General features: G+C 40.2%; 2 protein-coding genes across 4 annotated transcripts in view; one reads left to right on the forward strand and one right to left on the reverse strand.

Moving 5' to 3' along the window:
• Positions 1 to 17,636, forward strand: part of atad2b (ATPase family AAA domain containing 2B) — a 60,687-nt gene extending 43,051 nt beyond the window's left edge. For both annotated transcript variants that reach the window (XM_041975894.1, XM_041975895.1), the window contains exons 27-28: positions 8,569 to 8,697; positions 14,219 to 17,636. In XM_041975894.1, coding sequence (XP_041831828.1) covers positions 8,569 to 8,697; positions 14,219 to 14,260 — 171 coding nt within the window. In that variant the 3' untranslated portion in view covers positions 14,261 to 17,636. The remainder of the gene's footprint in view (positions 1 to 8,568; positions 8,698 to 14,218) is intronic.
• A 2,684-nt stretch (positions 17,637 to 20,320) lies between these two features.
• Positions 20,321 to 23,331, reverse strand: part of LOC121633808 (kelch-like protein 29) — a 239,518-nt gene continuing 236,507 nt past the window's right edge. For both annotated transcript variants that reach the window (XM_041976071.1, XM_041976072.1), the window contains one exon: positions 20,321 to 21,789. In XM_041976071.1, coding sequence (XP_041832005.1) covers positions 21,606 to 21,789 — 184 coding nt within the window. In that variant the 3' untranslated portion in view covers positions 20,321 to 21,605. The remainder of the gene's footprint in view (positions 21,790 to 23,331) is intronic.

Below are 23,331 nucleotides of genomic sequence, written 5' to 3' on the forward strand. Positions count from 1 at the left end.
TTTTTAGGACTTCAACAACAGAAAATGTGCTAATTTGTTTTTTGATGCCGTTGGAATCAAGGTGTGAAGGATGGGGACGTGAAATCATGGGTGACCAGGCTTAGGCATACTCCATATCCGTAGGTCTGTTCTGCAGCTGATGCTGTCACACTGCCCTTCTCAGATGGATAACTCCTAACTTCTTAAGCTTATCCCTCCTTTCCATTCATCCTCCATTTATGCCACTGTCTGTCAACCTCCCACAGCTCTCAGCCATCACCATTTCCTATTCCGGCTACTTGAATCTTTAGGAGGAAACCAATTACTGGGGCGGACCAGTTTCACATCTCTCCATCAACAGGTGTTGTTCCTGTAAAATTTGGAAACGGGGTTATGACTGAAACATGAGCTTCTCTCTGCCCCACTAGATCCACCAGCTCGTGCCAGGATGCGTTCAAGTAACAGGAAGCACGCCATCCATCTCTGTGGTGCTTTGCACTGTCACGCTGGGGTCCCACCTAATACCCCAAGTGTAAATTGGAGCCTCGGCTCAGTGGGCTCTCTTGACAGCACTTCCCGCTGATCAGATTGGGGGAGGGGGTTAGTTTTAGAGCACTCTGTGTAGTGTAATTGGTGTAAAAGAAGTATTCTTCTGACATGTGCGTACTTCTCTCCTGTGTGCTCCAAAGTGACATCCAGCTATCAAACCATTATCTAGTGGCTTTTACGCATGTCCTACAGGGATGGTGGGGGTACATATCTCCTCTCGCTGAGCCTGACACTCTCTTTCAATCTGATTGACAAGCTTTTTAGTTGGCTTAATCTATGAGCTTCCACCGGCTGCCCCTATGAACAGCCACACGCAGCACTAATCTGGGGCTTTATTTGTTAGTGTAGGGAAGAAGGGATATATCTTAAAGAAGCAGATTGTGAAAAGTAGGGACTGTGAATAATTGCGTTTTCTTCCCAGGCTTACGGAACAAATTGAATTTCCGGTGCGAGAGATGAGAGTCACTATTTAAGCAGATATTTGCTGGCAGGGCTGGAACTGGCAAACTGCCTGGTTTGTGTTAGACCCCACAGTGAGCGCTGCACTGTTTCTTCTCTTCAGTTGCATTCATTGATTGTAGAGGCCTCATTATTCCTGACTTTTAACTTGATGGAAGAGGCTCTGAAATATCTCAGGAGTTGAATGCCGTCAGTGTTATGAGTTTGTTCACAGACCTTGTCCTCAAATGTTGTTGGACAGAGATGATATTATTTCAGCATTCACATCTGGCTTTTCAAAACCACGACGCAGTTATTTGCTTGCATTCACTTAGTAAAAATCAAACTCTGTTATCGCCAGTTTCACTGAAATGATACTTGACGCAGTCTGGATCAAAATGAATTCCTCAGCTTGAATAAACTGGTCCAGAGGCTCGCTTTGCTCCTTTTTCCAAACCGTCTCTCATCCTCAGCTGTTTTCTTTCATCGAGAATCAAACACTTGTCCACAGATGGGTTTGGAGAAGTGGTGCCGAGGTTTGCAGATGAGAATTCAGTAACAACAAATCCAATCTGGCCGAGCAATTTTTCCTCCATCTTACCAAGAACACACAGATTATCGTCTGCTCTGCTGCTTTTTATGATCAGAAAAAAAGCAAGTGTTTCTTGTTGGCACAGTATGTAGTCTTCTGGTTTGATGCCTGGCTTTTACAGCATGTCAGGATTTCCTTTTTTTTTTCTTTCTTTTTTTTTTTTGAAGAGCTTGTCAACAGAAATGGCCCCATTTCAGTTTGTCATCTTGCTTCATTTTTAGCTCTAATGACAGCACGGGCCCCTCTGGCGAAGTGGCCACACTACATGTCTGTTCAGAAGAGAACAGGGTAATAGTAGTGCTGGACTGTGGTTTGATTGTCAATAAAAATAGATGGCGTTTGAAGTGCTTCTTTTATTTTCATTCATTCCCGTTGATGGTCTTGACAGTGCTGCTATTTGCATGTAATTGCCCTCACAAGGCTGTACTACTTGGCCATGCATGTGAGGGCCAGTTGTGTCAATAACGTTCACATGATAAACATACCGGTCGGTTATTGCCGTCATATTCTGCTCTGGTTTGCTGTCAAGCCAAGCCTTCAACGTGATTTATTTCACCCGTGCTCGCACCTCATGCCTCTCACCCAAACCTCAGCTTATGTGAACTAAAGATTTTGTACACTCGATTAGTTGCACACTACATGCAAATGGTATTTTAAATGCTTGGCTTCACTCCTGTCATCTAAATAGTGGCCAAGAGTCTGGATTTTGGGTTTTTTTTAAGTGAATTTTTTTGTATGCAATGCAGCTGTTCAGTGTGTGTCATTTGAAGTGAACATGTTTCTGTTAATATGCACTCGCATTTGACAGTTTATCAGCAGGGTAAAAGGAGTAGAGCTGTGAATTAAGTGTTTGAAACTGTTTTTCTATTTTACTAACATCACTCTCAGGCCTCTAAGTGTCTTTTATTGACTTTCTACTTCCAATTAAACTCTGTATTTTGAGACGATGAAAGAAGCTTCGTGGTAATGAGCTCCATCACCTGACAGCTTCATTTCTCTGTAACACTCTAAGCTTTTTGTCCAAGCTTTGTATACATTTTTATTTATTCCACAAGCACATTGTCATCATCCAGACGGTCTTAAATGCTTAATGCACGGTCAACACGATTAATGGAAATACGTTTTCAGGCTGTATTACATATATTTCTTTTTATTGGCTCTTTGTCATCTTGATAGTGTAAAATATTACATTTATTTCCTGTAACCTACTTATTAAAAACACATTTCTCTTTAAGTCACTTTATTATTTATCCATTTCAGTGTTTTTCAAGTTTTGTCATTTATTCTTCCCTCTTTTTATTTATCTTTTTGCTGCATCCGTACTGAGTAATTACAACTGACGCTGCCATAACTATTTTGTAATGTAAAAATATTCAGGTCCCTTGTGACTATGTACTGAGCTGCTGGATGTTTTTGAAGCTGAGAGATAGACCAGTTTATCGGCCAGCACTTCTCCCCTGATGTAATTTTTAAAATGTGTCAGGAAAGGCGCTTATTAAACCAGGATTGACTTCTAGATTATAGCCTCAGAAAGGTTCGATTCATCCCCTGCCCAGGAAACCCGCTGTAAGCTCTCCATTGATTAAAAGTAACTCCTTTATTGATCTTTGTGCAGCAGTGACTATGATAACATTTCGATTTATTATTTTATAATATACTTTTATTTTCATTTGACCTTTTTTTTCCCTAACCCTCTCTGAAATCAAACACTTTCATGATCTAAAATGCTGAATTAATCTTAGGACATGTAGACCCGGTCTGCATGGCCCAGTGCCTAAAGATACTAATGCACTGACATTAGGCCACATATTTAAGTATTTAGCAATGAATATAATTCATTTTCAATATCAATGGATTGATTTTATTATATGACATTACATGGTTTATCATAGACCTATCAAATGCCTCACCGCTGAATACTAAATGCACTTTTCCCTCCTTTATTACACTCAGCTAGAGCTCACAGCTGTCAGATGAAGAGGTGCTCGTCTTTGAATATTCAAGATGAGTTTTCAGCCCCAGTAGTAGTTGGAAGTACATGGCCAGTGGAACCCATTTCATTTTAATGTTCTGGGACTTCAGTAATATGATTTATCACGATTGTCCCCGACCCTTAGAACAATATCAATATTGCATTATCTGTGTGACCGAGTGCCCCGTAAAGCACATCGTCAGCCACAGACTTTTTCCCCCCGCTGTCAGCAAATCACCACCAAACTATGCCACATCCACACTCTGCCTCGACTTAAGGCACACGGGTTTCATAGTACCAAACAAACTAGCATCATTTATAATTCATACATTTGCTCGTGCTTCAGACAAAGAAAAGAAAAAATGAAGACAGGAAGAAGGGGGTAAATTGTTCTCTTAAAGGCACAGATTGAAGGCTTAATAGCGTCCCTCGTGACAGAGACCGTTGGGTTTAAACCCCGCCGCTGCCTGCTAACCCTTTGCACTGTCAGTGCTGAGCAAAGCACCCTTTCTTTAAACACACTCTTCATGCATGTAGCATGAAAAACATTCAGTGATCAAAGAAAACTCTTTACTGTACCACAGTCAGTCTGCAGGCTCGCAGCTTGTTTACATGAAAATGGTTTTGTGTCACAGCAACAATTTTCACATAAATGCTTTACAGAAATAATTGTCGTTTATTACAAGCGTCAAATTCATATGATTTTTTTTTTCTTCTTTGAAAGTTTGGAGTCCCCCCTTGAAATATTCATTGCCAGTAATCAAGCAGCAGTTTCATCTGTGCAGCATGTATGTGAGAAATTGCAAAACAAATCTGAGAAAGAAAAAAAAAAGAAAAAAAATCGGGGAAGGAAAAAAAAGATGGGATCCATTTTGCGAATGTATTCCAAAAACAGTCTGAATATGAACCTTTTTACTGCTTCACATCATCGTTATCTATACCGCAGTAATGATTTCAGACTAAATCAGGGTTTCAGACGTCATTTTTCTCCTCTTTATTCCTGCAAAGACATCTAATTGCAGGCAACAGAACAGCTGTCTTTTTTTTTTTATTCTAAAATTTTCCACACATTGTGAGTGCAGGTCAGGACTGCAGGCAAGTCTGGTACGCCTACCCTATTCGACAACTCTGTCACTGCAATGTGTGCAGAATGTGTTTAAGCACTGTCTTCTACAGAGAGGGGGAGAGAGAAAAACATATGCATGCACAGCCAAAGCAAACATGTTGTCTAGAAGGCAACTTATCTAACTATATAATCTCTGTTCACTTCTCTGCATTAAATCTGCCATCACACAAGTGTAAAGCAGCATTACTGAGGGCACTGAATCCCCTTACCATGGCAGAGCCTGGGTTTTCGGACTTGTTGCTGATGAACAGTCTGGATGCATTTATTTATCCTTGGCCAGGGGCAACCAGCATACATTCCTCCCCAAACAAAATCTGGAATACTAATATGTTTGACTAGAGTGCGTGTTTCCATGATGATTGACAGTTCTTCATCTAGTGGACCTGAGATCATTATCATGGGTGTCCACTTTAGGATGGTCTCTGCTCAATATTCACTAAGCCTCCTCCAGCTTGATGGTGCAATGAAATGATGTACCATAGAAGTAAAAGTATTCGAAGTATTCCTTCCAGTCTTTCCTTTAAGAATATTGTTCTCAAATTTACTTTGTCATTAGACCTTCTGCTTGTCTTTGCTCCACAGTTAATTTTTTGTGAAATATTTTACCAAGTTATGATCCCCTGCTGATCCCCTACCTATTTAAAATGGTAATAAATTAGGTGCATTATTTTTACCTTGCTACTAGCTTTATATTTACCAACTTTTTTGTAATGTTTTTCAGGCCCACAATGGAAAAATGTATCTATATTAACTAATGAAATAAAGTTTACGACATATCTTAGGTTGAGTTTAATAAAAGTAAATGCAGAAGTCACCTTTTTTTTTAAAAAAAGATTTGTTTCCATAGTAGCCCCATTTCCACCCACGATTGCAGGTCGGGATGGGGGGGGGGGGGGGGGGGGGGGGGGGTTGGTACGTTTTTTTTTTGTTTGGTTTTTTTTTTTTGTTTGCACACATGAAAACTGGCCTAATGTCCAACCCGACCCCTCCTACTTTTTGAGACCCTACTGTTGGGGTACCAATCTGACCGAGCCAACCCAAAAAGGGTGGAGCTTAACACACTGCAAGCTGCTGATTGGTTTAAAAAAAAAAGTCACTTCCTGTGCGACCTGGTATTAAAAGAAAGCAGGAATGGCTCCTTGTTTAGAGCAACACATTTTGTTTTTGTTGGTTAAGCTTCCGTTTAAAATGAAGTAACGAGGCACCACCAAGAAGAAAGAACACAAACCTTCTTCTTTGTTTCTGAGTCGTGTTTTGGTTCTGCTTTAAGGAACGCACTGCAATGGCATCATGCTAATATGTAGCAGCGGCATCTATCACTATCCAACTGATACTTCACCTCTCAGGTAAGGTTACAGTTAGTTGTGGGAACACGAGTTTACAGTTTACAAACCATATCCGCACCCTAACTGCCTCTGCCCGCACCCATTGCTGAAAACGAGGCTTTAGTCCCAACTTTCTGATATACGGTCGTAAGTTTCTCCACACATTATTCCCCTTTGTTCTCTAAAACCACAGCCCTCACACGGCCTCTGTCTGCGATTTTAAGACGTTCAGCGATAAAGATGTAAGTAAAAAAAAAAATTATGCGAGCAAAGATAGTGAAGGGAAGATGGAGCAGGGAGTTTAGACGAGGTGAGGTTAAATGGCCCATGTCAGTAGTAGTCTTTAACAGAAGGGATTACTGCCCTTTTGTGTGCTGTGAGCTCACTCAGTCACTGAGCCCGTGTAAGACACACACTCACACCATTTACCACACACTGACTGCAACATCCTGATCAAGCTGACAAAGGCTGGGAAGTACACTGCTGCAATCAGCTTGGTAAGAGGAGAAGAATAAAGTCAGGGGATGCAGAGCGGAGGAGGAAAGACATGAACAAGAAGGGGATTGCAAGACAAACTGGAAGCAGAGGTTTTTGTGAAAAAATGTTTGAAATAGAATAGAAGACGAGGTCAAGAGTTGCTCTGTAATGCATTAAAAATGGCTGAGGTTTGGGAGAGGGATGGACGATAATGGAGGAAATGTGCTCTATAATGTAGTGAAATACACTATGGACTGTAAATGGAAATGAAATATGTTGTTGTTTCATGAAGAGAAGGCGGGAGAAGTGTCATACACTGTCATACATGTGAGATGAGCTGTAATGATGCTAATTAGAACTTTTATGCGCGAGTTGTTAAAATTGGCATCTTGCTGTGATGTGCTTCATTTGGCTCTTTTTTTATGAGCTCTAGTGGCTGAAATTATGGTACCTGAGATGTCCTTTGATGTTAAAGCACAAAGAAGACTGCAATAAAATATGCTCAATATTTGGAGGCTTAATTTCTGTAGGTGACCAGAATGTTGATCAACACTACATATTTGATTTTTGTATGTATGTTTGGGAGTCTGTTCTTTGCATGTCTATATACCCAACATTCACAGGGGACTGAGTGTTATTAGATTGGCCAGGAGGAGAGTTTTAATGTCTAAGGCAGATCAAGTTATTAAGGTGTGAATGTTTGAAAGGTGTAATCTAATCAGAGATGCTTCCAGGCGTGTCAGTGAGATAAACTTTGACTGGAAGTAAAGCTGGGAAAGTACTGAAAATTAAACTTGATTCCATTGATACAAGAAAGAAAAATATGCAGTGGTCGTCCTCATTTTTATTCAAATACTTCTACCACTATGTTTAAGCTCTACCATAAGTACTTCCTAAAAATATTTGTTAGTTTGTTGAAAATGGAAATAACTTCCTTAAATCTAATATTTAAAAAAAAAATAACATGTCTTTTTTACTCCTATTAATGTCTCTAGTGTTGAAAAAAGGACCTCATTTCCTCTTTCTAATTATTTTCAGTCATTATTGCACCAAGAGATGAAAGAGAGCAGCTGGAGCTAAAGTTCAACCCAGTATTTGTATGAGAAAACTCTAAATCAGTGCTGCTTAATAACACAGAGGTAACCAAAGAAAAAGCTAATTAACTTAGTATTGTGATGATAATGGATTTATATTGTGATATTTCTACAATAATATCCTCTGTTGCATTTACATTGATAGCTTTGTGCCAGCGGCTGAAATGCACAGCCTGCACATGAACTGTCAGTGTTTCTAAGGTCACATCTCCACATTTCACAAGTTGGGCTTAAGTTCTTGATACAGATTCTTATTTTGACTTTAATCAAGCCGACTGTCATTTACCCAGAAAACATTGTCAGATAGCCAACAGTGATTAAAGCAGTTCTAACCTTTTTGCCTCTGCAATTTTTCTTCTGTTCACTATAATTACCACTCACATGTTCACTGATGAGAGACTCTAACAAACATCCATGTTTTATTAATCAAGATTTCCCCTTGATTTTTGTGGGCTTAGTACACGGTCACTGTCTCTCTTTGTGTGTCACACATACTCGCTCACATATGCACCGGGTCCTATCTGTAGAGCTTACCCTGTTCGCCGTGTGTCAGGGATGATAACATTAATTATTGTGCCTTTTGCAGTCTTGGCTCATGCATTCTGATAAGCCCTGTGTTTGAATAGGCCCACGTACTAACACTGACTTTGGCTAGGGTAAAATGTGAGGAACAGGTCAATTAAAAGGGCTTTCGACTGTTCAGAATGTTTTAATTAAAGTAGCTGTGAAATGTAAACTTGCTTCTAATTATGATTAGCTTTAATTAGCTGTCAGTCTGATCGTAATTGCTTTTGAATACAGCTGACCTCCAAATGCTGCACCTGCATGCACCGACCGCCACGTTTTACTTGCGTGACAGGTCATTCAGCATTGTACGACTGTCTGTTTGCGTCTGTATCATTATCGCGTCTCTGTGCACACAGGAATAATGTATGATACAAGCTTCTGAGAAGGTTTTTAGAGGCAAATAAAACTTTAATGTTATTTTTAACACATTTTTTTCCCTCCTCTCTCAGGCTCTACTGGATATGGTGATAAAGAAGAGTGAAGGCTACAGCGTAGAGCAGCTGGAGAGGCTGTACTCTGTTCTCAGCCAGTGTATCTACCAGCATCGCAGAGAATATGACAAGACCCAGCTACTGGAGGTCAGAGACACACACAAACATGCTGGATTAACCTTCATGAAAATGATTTTAAATGTGTATTTGTCAGGACCAAATATATCTAGTCAAAATTAATGTTAGATTTCTTAGAAAACAATGCCGATAGTGACTCTATAAGCAAGTCACCCCTCATTTATTTTCTATATATTTTTGCCTCCAAGGAGCAAGACTTTCTTGTGTTTTAAAGCGATCTATCGCTAATGTCATGTTTGTAAAAGTTGCATGAAACCAACATGCAGCTCTGCTGGGAAGTAGAAGTAGAAATAGACACTTCCTCGACAATTTTTTTAACTTTCAAAAATATGTGATGTCCTTTTTAAATACGGACGTGTGGTCACCTTAAAGGAATTCCGTCTGAAGCAAGTTTATTTGTAAAGCTGTGGACGCTGCAGGTGTGAAACCTGCATCAGACGCCGTGTAATATAAAAATGAATCGTGCTCCTTTGGGATTTTCTAATTGTAATGTTTTAAATTGCGAATTTGATTTAAAAATGATTAATTGTTCAGCACTAATTCTTAAGGAAGGAAAATGGGGAGAAAAGGCGGAAATATGGCAAACTGCACAAGAACTGGACTGCATCAGTAGCAACAGGTCTTATGAAGCCTTGACTTCAGCATTATTGAGTCAATGTGGGATCACATTGACAGGAAAAATGCTCCTAAATACTCCTTAAAGAAATTAAAAGAAAGTTTGTCTAATAGGAGTAAAGATGCTCGTACCAGATCGCTGACTTTCCACCTCATTAGAAAATGTTTTTGCTCAATATTGTTTCTATTTTTGTTTGCATGTTTCAGTAATTCTCTGCACTTACACCACCATGAAAACTGGAAATATAAAGAAATGAAGGGTGGCTTAAGACTTCTTGCATAGTGCAATAAATAAGCATAGAAAAAAATTTACAACCACTTTGTTATAGAAAAGTTTGGTATGAACAACCAACAAGAAGCAAGACTTAATGCCATCGTGTCTGCATCATTTACATTCAGTTAATCGTTGATTATTCTGGCAGTCTGCAGTGCACTTATTTTACAATAGAAAAAGGGGAAAAAAATCTATTTCTGGGGGACATTTGAACATTTTTTTAGTCAAACATTCACAGGGACTTTAAGCCAAGTCTTTTATCTTCAATAGAAAACTTTCTTTCATTCCTAAATCAACTCACGTGTAAGGACTTGTACTTTAGAAAGTGTAATTGCCATTTTTATGTATTTTTAAGTATTAAAAAGTCTAGACAGAACATTTAAGTAAAGATAATAATCAGCAGCTTAGATTGGTGGGTAAAAATTATCAAAATACTGTACTGGTAATTCCAGCCTCTCATCTTTTCAGCAAACAGCTGCCAACATGTTTTCTGAGCTGCAAGTGGGTGAAAGCCTGTAAAAGATGTTTCAGGAAACAGGTGCAGTGGCTGTGGATATTTTGCAGCTTTTTCGATTGAATATATGTGGCTTGGAGTAGCTTGCTACATTTGATATGTTGCTTTGGTTTTACCTTCAAGGCACCATGAAAATAGAGGAGTGCAAATGTTATCTGAGAGCTTAGACATAGACATCTGTGCACACGCAGACAGGCTGAAATAAGACGTAGTGTTTGGCAATCTCTGAGATCATGACAGAACCAGGATGGATATTCTCTACAGAAATGGAGTTGGCCAGTAATGGCGCCAACACAATCTATATCAGGGAAGAAATTGAGGATTTTTCTGTATCAGTGGCCTTTTTTGCCCTAGATGACCTAATGAGGACGGTGGAAACTATAAATGAGGGCATGTAAAAAAAAAAAAACACTATGTTTGTATGTTTATGGAACATACAAGCACAGACTTTAGTCAAGAACTCGGCTTTATTAACGATCCATACAATGATTGTGTAGTTTGGTGTTTATGTCTGGCCTTCTGTGCCCAACAAGCTGGATGTGTTCTTGGTAGCATCAAATAGAAATAGATGAATGGAATTAAGCTTGTATGAGAGGAATTTGCATCCCTGTCTTCCTGACATCACTTTTTTCCCCCCCTATTTTAATTCCTAATCACTTTTGACAGTGTTATATGCAGAAATAACTGCTGTATAATTTTTCCAGAATCCCATCTGGTCATCTGCTGCTCCTGTAGGATGTTGGTGCAGACAGGAGGCCAGGAATGGCGGTGTCCTGGCGCTGGTAGCCAGAGCTGGCTGTCAGCATGTCGGAGAAGGGAAGCAGCAGAGAGAGCGAGCAGTCAGCCAGGTGGTGCCGCCTGTCGACAGGTCGGCTGCTGGAGGAGGGGAGGGCCCGTGTCTGGGTTCCTTTCATACTGCCAGCCTAAATTGGTGTTTGGAGAGCAGAAAATGTCAGCTCATCTGGCACATGCTTTGTTTGCCTGTTTCCAACAGGCGCGTTGACTCCGCAGCAGGTCGTCTCCTTGTAACTTCCCAGTGAATACAAAAACATGCACGCACAGACACGTGTAGAGTTGATATTAGATACGGTGGCAGCAGCAGCCATTTTTGCTTAATGTTGCACTCTGTTGAGCTGAGTGAAATGGAGCGTGTCCATACATTTGTCTCCCTTACTTCCCTCAGTCGTCCTCTGGGTATGGCTCATCTCAGTCTTCAGAGGAGCTGACCTTTTAGCAGATGGAGTGAACTGCACCCCGCTTACAGTGAAAGCCAGAGGGACCATCTCTGCTCTGTACACAGCAACAACCAACTATGCTTTTATCTACAAATTACCGTCTGTACTGCGCTTGGCCTGGCATTATGTTCTTCTACTCTCTTAGATGGCTGTTACAGACTTTGGACTTTTAACCTGGAGCTGCAAGGCCAGAGCTAAATATTAATACCAATCAAGTTAGTTTAACTTTGCAAAAGTTGCTTCTGTATCTGCTGAAGTGAAGGTTGGGGCAAGCAGGTCATTCAGTATAAATATTTTCCTTTTTTTTAATCAGGAGCAGCGCTGAGAGCTAAATAGCCCCTTAAACATGTTAGTTTCATTGTTTGATATTACCTTGCCCTTATTTTTGCAAGTAGGCCCTGAAATACTATACTTTTACTAAATGACATATTGAGGTATATAGAGCATGTGCACTCCAAATCATTAACATCTCATATTTTTTATGTCAGTAGGTCAGAATTCAACAAGTTAGGTTGTCTTTTGAGACTCTGAGGCACTCTTCCAGTGTTCAACAGTCATATAAAGAGATAACCTTCATAAAATGTACAAAAAAAAAAAAAGAATCTGAAAACTCAATTTTTGAGTCAAGAGCAGAATAGAGTATAGTCTTTGCCTTTCATCACCCAATCTGTTATCTGAAGCTTGTAAAGGCACACCTTTTGTTCAAAAACAAAATACAAGATTGCCATCACTTAACACTGTTTCTTTATCTGAAAGAAAAAAAAAACACCTTTGTTATTTTTGCTAATCTAGTAGACACACACAGCTGTAGAAAATTGATCTGGGTAACGATGGACGTCAGTTAGCTTGGTTGGAGTTAAATAGATTACTTCAAAAAAGTATGTTACAAATGGATTACATGTTAAGAGAGCCAAGCATGCTAAGCTGAGATTCACATTTATTTTGGAGTATAGATGGAATCTTTTAGAGGAAAAAAGAAAATATCCAGGAATTAAACCTAGACGTTGACCTTGTCATGTAGGACAGCTGCCAGCCATGCCACAGAGAAAATGGTACGGGCCCAACTTTGTTGGTGAGACAGAGTCTGGGCTGCTGAGACATGCTGGAGATGACAACGTCCCATGCCTTCAGGCAGATTAACTTTGCCATCAGGTTTTCAAAAGCAACAGAGAGCTTATTTGCATGTTGGTGTGTGGGTGCCCACCAGAAAAATGTTAAATGGACAGGTGTTAGGAGCTTAGATGTGTTTAAAAAAAAACGGGTTGTGCCTAATGGGGAAAATTTCCAACTGTGACTTTTAGTGGCACATTAGCTTCACTTTTCATAGCTGCCTGGTTTTACAGTTTGTGCGACCTGGTTTTGGCTGCTGTGGGGGTAAGATGAAGAGCTAAGTTCTTAATTCATGTTTAAAATAGTTAGAAGCTGAATCACATGCCCTATAGCATCACACCTGTAGCCATTTTAAAATGTTTTCAGAATAAATATGCTGAGTATAGTTTGCATTATATTTGCATTTTAAATTAACAGCTGGCCTCTCTTTCTGTAGCTCTGGAACTAGGCTGAGAATGCATAAGTGCCACCTGAAAAGCCTTCCTTCAAAGCAAGCTGCAGCTTGAGCACCGGATCAAGTCTTGTCCTCATAGATTCATTTCAGCTCAAAATAAATGTACTTATCAGTATGCTCGTTAGGCCTGCCAAAGCTTTAGTAGCGGTAAAATAGACATTAATTATAATACTAGGCTATAATAATATAAGGCTAACTGTTTCGGGAAAACGCTGAACGCAGCATTTTGTACCCTAATGTCAGTAAACGCTGGAAAATGCATTGACACCATGGGTCTGTCAAGTTATTTTATTCATATGTATATATATATATATATACATATATATATATATAAATTAGAGTATATTTACTATATATTTGACATAAATATACATAAATATATTTGACATAAATAAAGCAACAGCATTTAAAAGCTAGCTTGTATTAATATGCTAATTAGCCACGTGCTAATTACACTAGCAGCAGCAGGATTATTGTCACCATGACAACTGGTCCATCATAGTGAAAAGGTTAAGGACCACTGGCTAAGAAGCCTACTCCAGGCATTACGCTTGCTGTATGATTATGGATTAAGACTAATTATGGGGCGACACAGGTAAAAGAAGTTGAGAAGTTTAGAGTTTGCTTGTAAGCAAGTTTTCCTCATGATTTCAGCACCCTTAAAAAAAAATCTATCTTGAACCCAGAACTTAATTTGGATTTATTGCAAAAAATCTGCAGACTTTTGCACAAAAGAACTTGCTGCACTTAAAGAGCATCAGCTGAAAGCCTTTATTGTGGATGCTTAAAGCTGGGAGTCATGCAAACATCCCTGTCAGTTTCCAATTTTTACATGAACTAGCGTGCAATGCAAAAGTTTATCATAAAGAACTGTGTCTTCCTGGAAAAGTTTACCCTCTTCAGAAGTGTAAAATTGCTTTTTGCTGAAAAGTTGATGGTTTTTAAACTTTTGTTGAATGTTAGGGCGTGCTGGGGCGTCTGTTGCACCAATCACCCATTCAGATGAGAGAACACACACGGCATAACGTCTTCAAGGCATTAATCGTGGTCCATTCCAGCCTAACATCCATCTCTCTTCCTCTGGCTCAGCTCAGATTTAGTCAGTGTCAAACTGCTGTTTTCATGCTGAGAAAAATCACCCATCTTACTCTAGCACAGCTTTGCTTCACTTTACATCATTTATCATGGTGAAAGCTGTTTGCTGTGGGAAATTTCCAAGCAATATTGAAAGCGTGGTGCACAGATGCTTTGTACACACATCCAAGTTTGCCATGTTGGATAAGATTAAGCACAATGTGTTTATGTGTGTGTTTCTGTTTATGGTGCAGGAGTTGGAGGAGAGAATCCAGCATTTTTATACATTCCTGTGAGATGGAGAGAGGAAACCAATCAGGTAGACCCTGAACAGTCCGGGACCATGACGACACAGACTTAGTGAGTACTCGAGCATGAGAGAGCTTCTGGGTCCATCAACATTTAAAAAAAAAAAAAAAAAACAAGATTAAAAAAAAAAAAGGCCCCCCTCCTCTTGCTTGGAAAACGAGGATGTGGACAGAGACATTCAACGGTGCTATTGTCTCAGGAACCTGGCCAGATCCAGACCCATTCTACACAACCAAACCCCTGGAGGCGTGTGCGTGGCACACAGCGCAACACACCCCGACGTTGACGGGCAACCCTGGTGCTACTCGGGTGCTATCCTTACCTTTATCCATGCTGCTCTTGGGAACATTTCTCAACTCGGATGACTTGCAAAGCCAACAGATCGGGTGATGTCATATCACAACCTGGCCGCTTCTCTCTACAGCAGGCAGCTCACACACACTCGCACATGCGCCATCACGTGGCTATGCTTGTATTCCTACAAACACACTCACTCAGAGCCTCACCAGCAGAAGTGTGAATGCAGAGTGCCACTTGGAGAGGACAGACAGTGTTCTGAATCATTGAACTACACTGTCGAGCCCTGTTGCCCTCGAGTGGAACTCTTCACCACATCGGCCAGTTATCACCGCGCTATTATGTGGCTAATTCTGCCATTTTAGCTACTTGACTAGTTTAATATCTGAGCCACAGATAAGGATACTCACCCAGAACAAACGCTTACAAAGAAGTTTTAATAGGGCACAAACTCGATAAGGTTAGCACAGCAGGACTAGAAGCAGTTATGTCCTCTTCATTATAGCGGCCATCAGGTGTGGGAAAAGCCCCCCCAGTGTGTTAAGACCATTGCGGATCATCCCAAGAACCTTGTCATTCGAAACAGTTGTTCACACACCATTTATAGTGTTCAGCCTCAGCAGATTGTCAGTTGCCGAATAGTTTGCAGTAGCTGCACCCCCCTCATCCCTCCCCAATACATTCACAGTATGAATGTTTTTCCTGCTTGTCAAGCTGTGCCCAACAGTTGATTTTACCCACCAACACCCCCGGCTGAGGAAATGGAAGCAGTACAAATCTGAAGGCGACTGTAGTTTGCACTGCCTAGTGTGTGCCTTATTTAAAACCTCATGAAACTGCTATTTTAGTAGGATATTTGATTTTACTATGACAATAATCAGGCTCCAAGTTGGGGTGGTTCCAAATCAGAGTTTAGTCATCTTTAAGCAAAAAGATTTAAAATAGAAAATAATCTGAATGTCTTAAAGCCATTATACCCATTAAATCTTATCTAGTTTATACAAGTTTTAACTTAAAAATGAACCCTGCATATCAGTCATGGAGTACTCGCCTTGTGTGGTTGTGTCAGTGTCTGGCCAGATACGTTTGCGGCACTTGAAATATTAGAATATTTAAACGTCTTCATGTCCTGTCAAACCCCAGTCCAGCTGGGAGAGGTCAGCTGGAGCTTGACACCAGTTTTTTCATATGCAAAAATCTTAACGATGTGACTCGAAGGATTTGTCGTGCCAAGCCTTCTCCCACTCCCCTCTTAAAAATAATAAAGGTGCTGACATGGCGGTGCCTGTCACCGGCTTCCTGTTTCAACTCTGAACATGTTAGATGGTCCTAACACCCGACATAATATGTTTAATCTTTTTTTGTTTGTTTTTTTATATCAAATGCTTGAATTGAGATTGTTTTTGCATGAGTGTTGACTCCACGTTGAACAAGGCCATTCTAGGCAGTGCTCTTCACTAAAAGTGTATTAAATGATTTCATTATTTTTTTTCTGTTCCTCTTATCAAATGTGTTCCGACTTTATAGATTTTATTTCTTGCTTGCTTTTCAACACCAGACAAAAGAAGCTGGATTCTCATCTGTGGCCAACACAGAAAGTTTTTTTTTTAAAGGTATTTACTGAAGCTTTATAAGGTTTAATTGTATTCTCACACTTTCGAGGATGTTTTGAGCAGGTGCAAACTAGAGAAGGTCCATTCTTTCTCTCAGAGCGCTCACGTCCGATTGTCAAACCTCTCGGGTGAACTCGGCTCACCTCTGCCTTTTTCTCCAATCCTGGTGACTAAAACAAAAGACCGTATGCAAACTGGCCATGACAGGTTAGCACTTGGACTACTGCAGAGAGGAAAAAACCAATGCTACCTCAGCTTAGTTTATTTTAATGCGAAAACTGTTTACTGGGTACAAAAAAAAAAACAACAGTATTTTCTCCTCCCCTCAAAATACTGTTGCGACATCTACATGTACCATCTTCGGTACCAGATCAGTGCAACTACAGTTGCTGCAGTAATCCAAGAGTTGTGTGTTATGTTTGCATTTGATCCAGATGATGATTGCCTAAATTTTAAGGATATGAAATGGACTATTTTATGCTTTAGTTTCAGGTTCTTTTTATTTCTACTGTATCCAGACATATTGAGGAGACTCCCCCGATCCTCCTCCTGCATTTTCTCTCCTTTTTAGAAGCGATTAGAGCATTTTCTGCCTCTTTACACACTTGTCGCCTTTTTTTTCCCCAAACGTTTTTATTTCTGCAGATTTTCATCTCATCATTCAGATTATTTATTATTGTTTAACACCCAATTCAGTCAGTTGTTTTTGTGCGTTTGGGAAGCATCGCGCATCCTCTTTTTTTTTTTTTACAAAAAAACAAAAAACAAAAAAAAACTTTCTGAATTGTGCAGCGTTTGTGTAGCAGGTTTTCTTTCTTTTTTTTTGGCGTGTACGGGGGAAATAAAAGGGTTTACAGGTCACTCAGGTTCAACATGCCCTTTGAGCTTTTTTTTTTTTTTATTTATTTCGTCGTTCTGATGTTTTCTTCGTTGAGTGGTTACAGACTGACATACTGGAAGCGACTAACACGAGGATATTAAATCAAAACTTAGTTTCTATCCGGTGCATCCCAGTGAGAGAAACAGGACCAGACCAACTTTTTTTTTCCCACTTTGTTCACTTTGTCTCCAGTTATTTGCCAAAAGAGTTATTTTATAGGATTTATAAACACATTTGGACATAAAATAGTTAAATGTCATACATTGTGATCTTCCTTAATATAAATTTTAGCCAGTTTGGACTAACAACCAATTTTTGTCTGGTAGGTGAGACTACTTAGTCCAGTATGCGGAGGGAAAAGATTCGCTCTATCCTGACTTTAAATTACTTCCCTGTCATTTTGTTTTCCAGTTGTTAGTCAAACTCTTTGGTAGCTTTGTCCTTTCTGTTCATTTGTGTATTTAACACACCTGTTCGCAATGTTACTTTAGTGTAATTTATATTTGAAATGAAACATTTACTGTATTTCTCAATAAACTGCTGTGATATACTTGAATAAAGGTGCAAACTAAATCTGAAGCAGTCATTTCTCTTGTAAATCACTGCACGATCATGGAGGCCAAAAACATTGACGATCATTAATAGAGGTGAGTTACAGACGTCACTCATTCACCTTAAAGCTTTCTTTTTTTTCCTTTTTGTGGTTGGTGAATAATGAACAAAAATTGTATAAAAACTTCTTTTATAATCAGAGATCAAATTAATTTATATCAAGAGAATTAAGATGATTTTTTTATATTACAATAGCTACCAATCCGTATATTGTGACACCCTTGTGTGCAATCAAAGTAAACAGATTCTTCAGAAAGCACAAAAAAGTTGCCACAAAAAGTTAAACTTTTTTTGTCGAATTGTTTCTCTTTTGAAATGATACCAGTTGGTGTTGCATTATACATCGTTGCTGGTAAGGCTCATGTATATCTGGAATGAGCAACACAGCTAAATGTGTGGATAGTGCCCCCCAAAAATGTGACAAAGTCCCCTGCAACATTCTCCTGTTGGTATTCACCCTTGTTTTGAGAAGTATTGCCAGATGTGTCTGTCACAGATGTATGACTGATGCCCGACTGATGGACATAGAGATTGTAGAGTCAGTGGTGATCTCATATTTCCACGATTGGACCCAACTACCCACATGTTTATCTGTGCTGCTTATTCCACAGATAGAAGTTATACCTTATTGTAAAGGTGACTAACCAGGCTTTCCAATTGGTATTATTAAAGGGCAGAAGTAACAGACCAAACACAAGTTTCCTTACTTTTTGTGCTACGCATGTTTTTCCATATGGGCCTGTCACCACTCCTCTTCACCCTGTACACCTCTGACTTTAAATACGTCTCTGACTCGTGCCATCTGCAGAAATACTCTGACACTGCGGTGGTTGGATGTATCAGAGATGGACAGGAAGAACAACTTTGTAGACTGAAGCAGCAGGATCCATCTCCTTCTAAACGTGCATAAGACGTTATTGACTTTAGGAGGAGGGAAACCTGAACACTAGTCCGTCAGGATCCTGGGTGAGGAGGTGGGGGTTGTGAACAGCTATAAATACTTGGGTGTGCACCTACACAGTAGACTGGACTGGAGGATCAACACATATGCTGTGTACAGGAAGAGGATGAGCAGACTTCTTCCTGAGGAAGCTCAGATCATTTAATGTATGCAGCAACCTGCTGGAGATGTTCTTCCAGTCTGTGGTGGGCAGGGGGAGTAGCATCAATAGCTCCAGGGATGCCAGCAGGATCAATAAACTGATCCATAAGGCTGATTAGATTATTGGACACAACTTGGAGACAGTCAGAGACAGGAGGTCTCTAAACAAACTGGTCTACATCATGTCCATCATGGACAATTCCTCACATCCACTATACAGTGTACTGGAAGGACAGCAGATCTCTTTCTTAAACAGGCTGTTGCAGCTCTGCTGTCAGAAAGAGAGGTTAAGGAAATCATTCCTTCCTTTCACATGTATATATAGTTTTGTATATAGTCTGTGTCTTTTTTCAAGCTTCCCCCATATGTTATTTTCTATTTCTCTATATGTTTACATGTTTTTCTTATTTATTTTAATCTGATGGCTGCTGCTTTATTAAACCTCACAGGTTTAATAAAGCATCCATCCATCCATCCACACTATATTGCCAAAAGTATTGGCTCCCCTGCCTTGACTCTTGTATAAACTTGAGACATCCCATTCCCAATCAAATGAGTTCAATATGATGTTGGCCCACCCTCTGCAGCTAGAACAGCTTTAACTCTTCTGGGAAGGCTTTCCACAAGGTTTAGGAGTGTGTTTATAGGAAATATTGACCATTCCTCCAGAAGCGCATTTGTGAGGTCAGACACTGATGTTGGACGACAAGGCCTGGCTCTCAGCCTCCGCTCTACTTCATCCCAAAGGTGTTCTATCGGGTTGAGGTCAGAACTCTGTGCAGACCAAATAAGTTCATCCACACCAAACTTTACACTTGGCACAATGCAGTCAGACATGTACCGTTCTCCTGGCAACTGCCATACCCAGACTCTTTCATCAGATCGCCAGATGGTGAAGCGCAATTCGTTATTCCAGAGAACGTGTCTCCACTGATCCTGAGTCCGGTGGCAGTGTTCTCTACACCACTGCATCTGACGCTTTGCATTGCTTTTGGTGATGTATGGCTTGGACGCAGCTGCTTGATTGTGGAAACCCAATCCATAAAGCTCTCTTCACTCTATTCTTGAGCTGATCTGAAGGCCACATGAAGTTTGAAGGTCTGTAGCACTCGACTGCAGAAAGTTACCAAACTTTGCGCATTAAGCGCCTCAGCATCCACCGACCCTGCACAGACATTTTACACGGCCCACCACTTTATGGCTGAGTTGCTGTCGTTCCCGATCGCTTCCACTTTGTTATCATATCAGTGACAGTTGACTGGAATATTTAGGAGTGAGGAAACTTCACAACTAGACTTGTTGCAAAGGGTGGTATCCTATCACAGCCCCACGCTGGAATTCACTGAGCTGAGAGCGACCCATTCCTTCACAAATGTTTGCAGAAACAGTCTGCATGCCTCGGTGCATGATTTTTATTCATGTGGAACACATGATTTTAATTACTTGGATGGGTGAGTGAATACCTTTGGCAATATAGTCTTTTTTTCCATCTCACCCTTTGATCAGACAGTGAAAAAAGAGACTTGACAATGACTTCTTGTTTTGGTATATGTATTAGTTTTCAATAATAATTGTTATTTCTCCTTTTTGGGTACAGATTTACAGACTTAGTTTGAATCCAGCCTATTGGGTTTTCTTTTTTTTTCTAAAAACATTTATACAGAATCACCTTCAGGTTTTAAAATATACATATTTCCTTCCTGTATTTACAGAATACCAACCCAACAACGTTTGTGGGTTTCAATGAAACAATGTCTAAAACAGAAAAGGGATGGCAGGGGCTGACGAAGGAGAGAAACCATGGATCAACAGATAACATCTATGATAACAGTCACTGGTGAATATTGTGCTTTTTTTCCCGGAGAAACTGTCCCAACTTGAATATCTGATCAGATGTCAGCAGAAAAGAGGAATTCCTTCTCTCTAAATGTAGCGCCGTCTTTGTCCCAGAGAGCAAAAGCACGGATAAAGATGAAAAGAAAAAGAAAAAAACACCAACCCTCCAGATAATTCTCAGGACTGAGTTGCACCAAAAAAAAACACAGCGGGGGGGAAAAAAAAAAAAACATTTTTGTAAACCCCACCTGACCCAGATTTTTATAGTTTTTCCCCAATATCATTAAAAGAACTGGATCACACAGAGTTCAAAATCTGGTTTTGAAATTACCGCATAAATCCACACAGTAGGAAATTCGGCTTCCTGACATAGTAGAGAGAGAAGAAACTCGTCAAATCCACTGATGAAGAGGAAAACGGTCCCAATTCTTGTCCTTAGTGTTTCCTCTCGTCATGTGGCTGTTACAGCTGAAACACATTCAAACACCACAAAGCAATTTCTGCTAAAAGAAAAAAAAAATCTAAGGAGCCTAAATCTGTCAAATGTAATTCACTCAGTAAGACAAAAATGTGGACCTGCAATGGCTTTCACTTAGCTGAGTCAGCATAGAAAAAGAAACAAGTAAGAGGTGAGTTCACAAAGATCTGGAAGAGACTAAACTGAAAAGACGACTTCAATTAAAAAAAAATAAAGCTTGTGAATTACTAAGAGGGTCCCTGTGCCTGTTGGATTAGGGGATGAACTACCATGACACATACAGTACTGGAGGTTAGGCATCGTCACCTGGCATGGCTGAGTAGTTAAACATGAGTACATTCTGCACAGGGTTTTATTTGAGGGATGGATGGGAGTGGGAACTGTGTGGGTTGATGCTAGCGTCAAGTCCAGAGGTCACTGGCCGATTGACTGGCCTGGCTCAAAGCTGCCGTCTCGCATCTTCCCACAACTGGAGCTCAGCCGGTGTTTGGCTTTTACCCAGTCCGAGCCACCCTCAGCCGCTCTGAATGTACTTCTTAATGACCACGCAGCCGTGTCTGAAGAGGGGGCAGGGCAGTGACTGCAGGAGTGTCCAAGTGTTGGTACACGGGTCAAACGTCTCCATGTTGCCAAGGGCGGGACCCTCGCTGCTCACGATGCCACCTGTGGTGTAGATCTTCCCATCCAGAATAACAGCGCTGCGGAACAGGCAGATACATTTAAGTCAAATGAACCTTAGATTCACAACACCACACATTACATTATCTCTCACATTAATGTAGAAAAACAAAATGCCCCTTTTCAGTCAGGTTAAGTTTGTGGTTATCCGAAGTGCAACTTTGCAACCTTAAAAAAACATTGCCATGACGCCATGTTATTTTTAGGGAAAAGAAGCTCTCTCCTGCAACCATACTTGTTCAGTCATTCTAACGCTATTATCATGAACTTTAATATTTAGCATGCTGAATTAAGCTTGTAGAGCCTGAGTGCAGCTCCTGTGTCTTTTTTTAAATGGCTCTGAACATTACACAGTCTGACCTTGAGAAGCTTGAATGTTTCCTTCTCTGAGATCATTGCTGATGTCTTTCCTCCTTGACATTTTAATACACTTGAATTCTATGACCTGGTAAGGACCAGATAATTCCCAATCACCTGCCAATTAAATTTTTTAATGCCATCATGGGAGTCCATCAAAAAGAATACACTCATTAGCCAGGTGCACAAGTGCTTATCAGCCAGTCACCTGGCAGCAACTCCATGCATTTAGTCATGTGGATATGGTCAAGATGACTTGCTGAAGTTCAAACTAAGCATCAGAAAGAGGAAGAAAGGGGATTTAAGTGTCTTTGAATGTGGCGTGGTTGTTGGTGCCAGACAAGCTGGTCTGAGTATTTGAAAAACTGCTGATCTACTGGGATTTTCATATGTAACCATCTCTAGAGTTTACAGAGAAGAGTAAAAATATATATATCCAGTGAGTGACACAGTTGTCTGGATGAAAATGCCTTTTTGATGTAAAATATCAAAGGAGAATGGACAGACTGGAACGGTCTCAAATAACTGAATACAACCAAGGTATGTAGAATACCAATTCTGAATGCAGAACACTTGAAGCAAATGGGCTATAGCAGTAACAAACCACAGTGGGTGCTGCACCTGTCGGCTAAGAACAGGAAACTGAGGCTACACTTCACACAGACTCACCAAAACTGGACAACAGAAAATGGAAAATGTTGTTTGGTCTGATGTGTTTCCATTTCAGCTGCTACACTCTGATGGTAAGCTCAAAATTTGGCACAAACGATATGAAAGCATGGATCCATCCTGGCACCGTATGAACAGTTCATGACTAAAATGGACCAAAAATCTCTGAGGTATGTGTCCAACACCTTGTTGTATTTATAACATGAAAAATTGAGACAGTTCCCAATCAGAATTTACATAATTTAAGACTGTGACTACTGATGTGAACTATTATTGCACCTGCTAAATTACAACAAAAGCCAGCAGATAACATTTATCATCAAACAGTCACAGGAAATTGAATGTGCTGTATCTTCCATCCAAAGTTCAAGAAGAGCCCAACATTGCTTCTTTGTGTTAGAAAGCATCCTCTGTTTCCACTGACTTGCAAGGACCAAACAATAATGAGAAGTCATCAGTGTCATGAAGATAAGAAGCGTTGGCTGCTGCAGCTTTGATATCAGATAGCTATGAGTCACAGCAGCAGTAATAAAGCT

The sequence above is a fragment of the Melanotaenia boesemani genome, chromosome 22 (genome assembly GCF_017639745.1).
Source record: "Melanotaenia boesemani isolate fMelBoe1 chromosome 22, fMelBoe1.pri, whole genome shotgun sequence".
In the NCBI taxonomy this organism is placed as follows: domain Eukaryota; kingdom Metazoa; phylum Chordata; class Actinopteri; order Atheriniformes; family Melanotaeniidae; genus Melanotaenia; species Melanotaenia boesemani.